Raw genomic sequence first — 6,830 nt, 5'->3', positions numbered from 1 at the left:
GTGCATTTGGTTCTCAACAGAGAGAATTAGGTGATTTGTCAGTATGGCATTACAGAATAAAGTCTTGGCTCTTTGGTTTTATTTGGGGAGCAAGTGAAACACCTGGGGATTTTACGAAGTTAAATTAGTTCCTGAAAGCAGAAAAGTATAGTGCCAGTCGTGCCATTAAAAATGCATATTGATTTTAAAATTAGAAGAGTAACTGCACCCAGACAATACATGTTGCTTGCACTGCCAACTTTAGGTGAGGCCAATGCGAAGTTTATTTGGACATTTTATTGAATGTGGCTGTCCTCGGCCTTCCTGACAATTTTTCCAGTTATTTGCCAACCTGTGGCACTGCAGTGAAAAACATTCCTCCATGATCCTTAAGACAGGACGACCTCCAACTGCAAAACAGGTCTTTCTTTTCTTAATTTTATTCCTACTGTAAAAACTTTTTCTCAGAGCCTAGAAAGGGAGTTATTTGAGTTGATGTGCAAACACAATGTAAGCCTATGAGAGAGACACGGCCGTGCCGGGGGGAAACACTATGCTAATGCAAACAAAATTTCATTCAAGTGTGTGGGCGCATGCTTTTTGAATCCAGAATCCATAATGGATTTAGGTAACTAGCTTAGCAACTAAAACAGTCTATGTTAGGTATAACTACAGCATGCTAACAAGCTAGCTGATCCTTGGAGAGCTTCTTTTTTCCATTCTTCAATAACATGTGGAAAAAAGACTTCAGATACATTTCCTGAACTTTCATGGTGTGGATGTCGCCTTGGTGATTACCATTAAACCCACAGAGGTCAGTGCAGGCAACAAAACAGTGTGCCAGTTACTCCTTAAAACATAATCCCCTTGAAGGAATCCAGCACAGAATATTGTTCATCCAAGTTTACCCTCTATGTAACCATAACAAGTTTACCATTGTGCTTTCAGCATGAGATATCTAAACAGGGAGAAATGGAGGTTCAGTATGAGACACGTGAGCAAACACATGGGTAAAACGTCTTTACAAACACAAACATGTGAAACTATTTTTTTTTTAGAGCACAGGTACAAAGTAAGGAATGTCCAGGTTGGTAACAGCTTATTAACATGACATAGGATCCAACGAGACGGATGTGAAAACAACAGTGAGGCAGTTCAGACAGACTGGAAGATCGGCCAAGATGGGAGTGTCAACTCACCAAGCCAGGTTTGCGTAATATCTTTAAGGTGAAATCCTGGTTTGACAGAGCGATTAAACTCCCTCAGACAGGAGAGAGAGAGGGGAGCGCTGCAGCCTGGAGAGGGGAGGGAAAGGGGAGGAGGGTTGGCTGCCGGGGGGAAAGGACGGGGAGAGAAAGAAGGAGGACAAACTAAAAAAGGGAGGAAAGAAAATACATGGGAGAGAGAAAAGGTAGCCAAAAGGGGGAGAAAAGACACTGTTAATTAAGGAGGAAAAGAAGAAGAGGGGGGGGTCAAAGAGATGCCAGATATTTTTTGTAATAAAGTGATAAAGAGTGAAAGAGCGAGCAAAGGGGTGTTTTTTGGGCAAGTCTGTGCAGCGCAGACTGCGAATCAGAATTGGCCCCTGAGGGCAACAGGGTGGTGGGTGGGAAGACATGAGTGGAATGTGTGCCGAGTTTCATGATGTGGTTCTGTTTGTTTAAAGCATTGTTATGAGACCATGCCAGCGTCATTTTGCTCCTGTACAGTCCTCAGCAGGAGCAAGACAAGAAGCAGCTGTGCGCCCGCTCTTCACGTGGATCTGGACTGTTTGATGCAATCTGACACACGATTTTGGTTTTGTTTAAATGCTTTAAAAAACTGTCTTAACATTTATCAGGAGTGGTTTTGAAATATACAGGTTTATCCACAGTTTGGTATGTAACATGACACAGTTTCTTAGGAGTTTATTGAGGAAAAGTTCATGTAATTATATTTGGAATGAAAACATGTAGCTTATTAAAGGAATCAGTCTGGTGATAGTTTATTTTTCTGAGTGTTCAACAAATCCCACACGAGACAAAACAACAATGAGTTTATCCTACTAAGAAGCCTGTACAGCAATAGCTGCGCCGAAAAATAATTAAAAACACACCCATGAGTCACACCTTTGCACTGGGTGGACATGTTCTCACATACTTACACTATCCTCGGTGCCATAAAAACCTTCACTGGCATACCAATTATGCGTGATATTAATCCACTGCTGAAAATAGTCCCTCCACTAGTGTATTGCCTCCTGTTGAATAACAAAGCAACTACTGGCTTAAAAACTACAGTTTTCAGGTGTTTTAGAGAATGAGCTAGCCTTTTTCTGAAATTTTAAGACACTTTTATCTATGACGTGCTTCTAAAGATAACTTCAGTCAAAAGATAAACTTTTACTGCATAAAACTGAGAGATGGACTAACGCTCTGCTGTTTGTTGTGTTTTCATTAGAAAAAAAAAAAGAAAATACAGTTTATCTTTGTCATCTTGTTGGCCTTGTTGGGCTTTATGGTCGATGCTGTATTATTCTTCAACATTGTTTGAAAACTGTGCAAGTCATGAGAGCCAAAAGCTTACAATAATTACGGCATTATTGATGTTATTCAACATTACGCGCCCATCAGATAAACTCAGTGTGACTGTATGCGACTTGAATCCAAGACAGTTATACATCAGTCAAAAGAATTCAAATTAATATGTACCTGATTTGACATTGAACAATACAGCTGCTCTCTTTTTTCGACAGCATCCACTTAGCTTATAGGAAGGCTGTTTTTATAATTTGTCATTTAAAAAGTTTTAATTTAATAATGTATTACTCCAAAACAATTAAGTTAAAACTGGGAGTGAGTGAAAAATATATCTAAACCAGACTAATTACTGAAACTCACTTGAACTTTGGCAAAGGACATCGGTTCCAGAAATAATGTCTGCTTTTAGAGTCCAATTAGATTTGCTATAAAACGTTGTTTCTGCAGGATTTTAATTTCATTAATAAACTATTATCAAATAAGTAAATAATAATAATAATCAGAATGGGTTTACAATGCTTAAATTAATTCGAATGCCGCACTCAAGCCAATATAAGAGTGCTGATAATTGTTTCACACTACAAGTGTGTTTATTTCAAAGATAAGAGCATGCAGCATTTTAGACTAGCAAATCAAACCTGTTAACTGCATTTAAAGACCCACATTGTCTGCATTAGAAATTGCAGATAATTTTAGCCTAATAACAACATGTTAGGCGAGATCAGTTAAGAACCAGATCCAAACAGACGGAGAGGATATTCAGGTTGTCAAGTGCCAGGCAGGATATAAGCAGTAGAGGGGAGAGGCCATGAATATCTTGCCCTGAATGCTGCTCTTTTTCATGCAACATTGCAACGAAGGCAATGTGTTTGCAAGTTCACCTTGTCTCTTGCTGAAAGCAGAGCTTGCTCGCATTTGGGTTGAGCTTGAGTCAGAGGTTGCTGTTTGATTCCCTGGCTATAGTCTTCAAACTCCACATCTCCAGTCGCTTCCAAAACCAGACTTGTGCTGCTCTATGAACATATGGAGTCCTGCAGGGGCAAAAAAAACACACGCATATCACATCAAGGAAACAGCACAACAGACAGGTTAAGTAATTTCTCAGCATCAAAAACAGTAGCCAGTGTGTTTATTCCTTTTTTACAATTATTAGAAATCACAGACCACACAACAACAAACTTGAATTACATCCACCAAGAAAGGTTTTATATTTAAGAGAAATTGGGAACACAATGCACATGACTATAAATTGAAATCAAACTAGAGTACTGTTTTGCAGGCACTTTCAAATGTCCAGAAAATGTTTACGTTTAATGTTAAGAGGTCAGGTAAATGGATTTATTAAGAAGGAAAAAGTTTGACATTCTGGGGAAACATGCTTCTTCACTGTTCTTGTTGAAAGTCAGATTGATACCACTCTTGTGTAATAACATGTTAATTAGGTGAGATTTAGAGGTGCTGGTTAGGCTGATCTGTTATACCTTATCTTTCTCCATTGCACAGTCTTACCACTAAAGCAGCAGCTAACTGGCTGCTGGTTGTGGGGCTCAATGACTGACAGATATGAGAGTCGTATCGAGCTTCTCATCAAACTCTAGGCAAGAAAAACCAAGATAATTTTATTTCCAAAAATCAAAACTATAATTTGAACACCAAAACAGTGGATGAGCAGCCTTCCAAGTTTCATAACAGTCAGCATACAGACGTGTCTAGGAATATGACACTGGAAAGACGGACAGAAGAGATAGATGCAGCCAATTCACAGTCTCCTTGTTTTTAACCATATGGCAAAACAATTGCAAAAGAAAGGACCTTACTGTATATACACAAGCATACATAGACAAATATATAGTCTTGCCAAAAACCTAACATTTAGCTGTTTCTCATTAATTTTCCTCCAGCTTCCAGAGATTCCCTCTAGGACACTTGGAGATGATGGGCAGCACCTTCTTTTCAATGTCTGAAAACTGGGCAGTAAGCCCCTCGGCCAGGTCGCCGACCCTCCGTTCATCCATGTCCTGCCAGGTTTCTGTTCACACACACACACACACACACACACACACCACACACAACACCACACACACACACCACACACACACACACACACACACACACACACCACACACAACACACACACACACACACACACCACACACACACACACACACACACACACACACACACACACACACACACACACACACACACACACACACACACACAGTGTTTATACAGTATACATTCTAATGCATATGAACATACCAGAGAAGGACAACACATGGGTGTGTTTGGTTTGTACTACACCAGATTAACAGGTATGTGAGCTCTGACTTTATGTACTGCATTGTGAACGTGTGCATGTATGTGTGTGTGTGTGTGTGTGTGTGTGTGTGTGTGTGTGTGTCTTTGTCTCACATTGAAGATCTGCGGTATCTCTGAGTAGTAGAATAAGTTTTGTTCCTTGTTGTATTTCTGGAGCTGTGCTGCGTAGTCGTTCCTGCACTCCTCCGCCGTGTGTGTGCGGGCATGGGCATGCTGCTTGGCCTTGAGAGCGAAGGATAGACAGAGTGGTGGAAGAGACAGAGGGCAGGGGAGGATGAAAGGATGCAGGAAGAGGGAGAAAGGAAGGGATGCAAAATGAAATGCAAAGTGGGAGAAATGCAGGAGTAGATGCAGGCAGGCGTGGAGGGAGGGACAGGAGAGGAGGAGTTCAAGTTCAAGAAGAAAATATCTCAAAAAACAAAAGGTGAAAAAAAAAAAAAAATCAGTGCTCAGTTTATTTATGCTTAAGTGTGTGTTTACCTTCTCGACATCGAGCCTGGTGGCGTTGAGGTCGCTCTCTGTTTTCTCTGCTTGCTGTGTGGCTTTATCAGCCTCCGCCCATTCCTTGGCGAAGCGCTTCTTAGTCTGCAGTCATGAACACACACACACACACACACACACACCCTTTAACACAGTTGAATTAACAGAGCATTAGTAGTATGAGCAATGAATTCAGGGAATTGAATCCAAAAAGAGGTACTGAAATGAAAGGGGACTGTCCAACCAAATACATAAATACATTATGCTGCGTCAGTTCACCCAAATTACAAAGAACAAATACAGCAGATATATTTTCCTTCTTGGAATCTAGTGACAAAGATAGTTTTGGTCTGACTTTTAAATATCTATCTGAGAGATTTCTCCTGATCCCCCGAGTTTGTGGTGCCCAAAACATTAAAATATCACAATTCTACTTTTCATTAAGACACTTTGCATAAGGAGTTTATAAACTGCTATTAATGGCTTTTGTTAAGGATTAGTGAGTCACAGTCTAAAGCTTTATAGATCTGTTATGAACATTGTGCCAAACAAAGGTAGCAAATATTTTTCACAACCTGGTAATCAATGACTAATAACTAATCCTTAAAGCACAAGTAGATCATTTCTTAACATTAACAGAGTTACTAGTGACAACTTCTGAACTCTTAAGAAAGGGAGCCTGATTAGAGAGTTAGAAATTTGAAACTGCTTCCTACCAATGAAAGAAGGAAAAGATGTTGCAGTTCAAATACCATTGATTATTTAATGATTCTGTGAAATTATAATCATTTTTCTTTAATGTTTCCTGAAAAGAACCATTTAAATTTGGTAACTAACTACAGGTAAAATAGAGTTTTCAGTCCTTGCATTTCTAATTAATTAATTCGTAATACTTTCAGGTCCGTTAGGGTTAAATATAGTAAACTCATAAGTTAACCTCAACAAAAGCAGCTACATCTAACTAAAATAAAGGTTTCAGAGCTACTGTATGCCATTTCACCTATAATTACCACTAAATTAATCTGTTCTTTCCAGGAAACTTTCAAGTAATTGTTCAGAAGTTAAATAGGAAATAATGGACCTGTAAAATCAAGCTTTTTATCATAAAAAATATCTGCACAAAGAGATATCACAAGAAGTCTGTAGGAAAATATGTTTTTTAATAATTTGGGCGACTCAACCTTCAAATAAGAATCAACAAAAACTGACTCACACTTTCTAGGTGTTTAAAGCTGCTCTCTAAAGTCTGCTGGGCCTTCTTGGCATCTGACAGGTGCTGGGGAAGGAAGAGGTTGCAGTAAATGTGCTGCAGTTTGACAGGATGACACAGCGTACCACGTCAATTTGCAATCTGCCAAACTTCCCCGTTCCTTCTGTCTTCCCTTCTCTCCCCTCCCTTGCTGTCTCCCTCCCCCATGGTGTTCCTCCTCCCTCTCTCACAGTTTTCCGTTCCTGTTTGAGCTCCTGAAGATACTTGGTGAGCTCCACACAGATGCCGGTCATCATGTTCTCAGCGATGAGCTCCCGCTG

At 39.8% G+C, this 6,830-nt stretch overlaps 1 protein-coding gene across 3 annotated transcripts in view; it reads right to left on the bottom strand.

Moving 5' to 3' along the window:
- Positions 1-6,830, bottom strand: part of LOC111216563 (cdc42-interacting protein 4 homolog) — a 33,285-nt gene that overhangs the window by 11,973 nt on the left and 14,482 nt on the right. For 2 of the 3 annotated variants that reach the window (XM_022738097.1, XM_022738098.1), the window contains exons 1-4: positions 6,741-6,821; positions 6,514-6,576; positions 5,301-5,405; positions 4,914-5,042 (exon numbers count right to left, since the gene is read on the bottom strand). The exons of the other annotated variant lie outside the window; for it this stretch is intronic. In XM_022738097.1, the coding sequence (XP_022593818.1) occupies positions 4,914-5,042; positions 5,301-5,405; positions 6,514-6,576; positions 6,741-6,806 (363 nt within the window). In that variant the 5' untranslated portion in view covers positions 6,807-6,821. Of the gene's footprint in view, positions 1-4,913; positions 5,043-5,300; positions 5,406-6,513; positions 6,577-6,740; positions 6,822-6,830 lie in introns of those variants that run through there. 3 annotated transcript variants of the gene reach the window in all.

Source organism: Seriola dumerili, unplaced genomic scaffold (assembly GCF_002260705.1).
Source record: "Seriola dumerili isolate Sdu_G_001 unplaced genomic scaffold, Sdu_1.0 BDQW01000035.1, whole genome shotgun sequence".
Classification (NCBI taxonomy): domain Eukaryota; kingdom Metazoa; phylum Chordata; class Actinopteri; order Carangiformes; family Carangidae; genus Seriola; species Seriola dumerili.
Note: the sequence above shows the minus strand (reverse complement) of the source record. Positions and strands in the feature narration are given on the sequence as shown.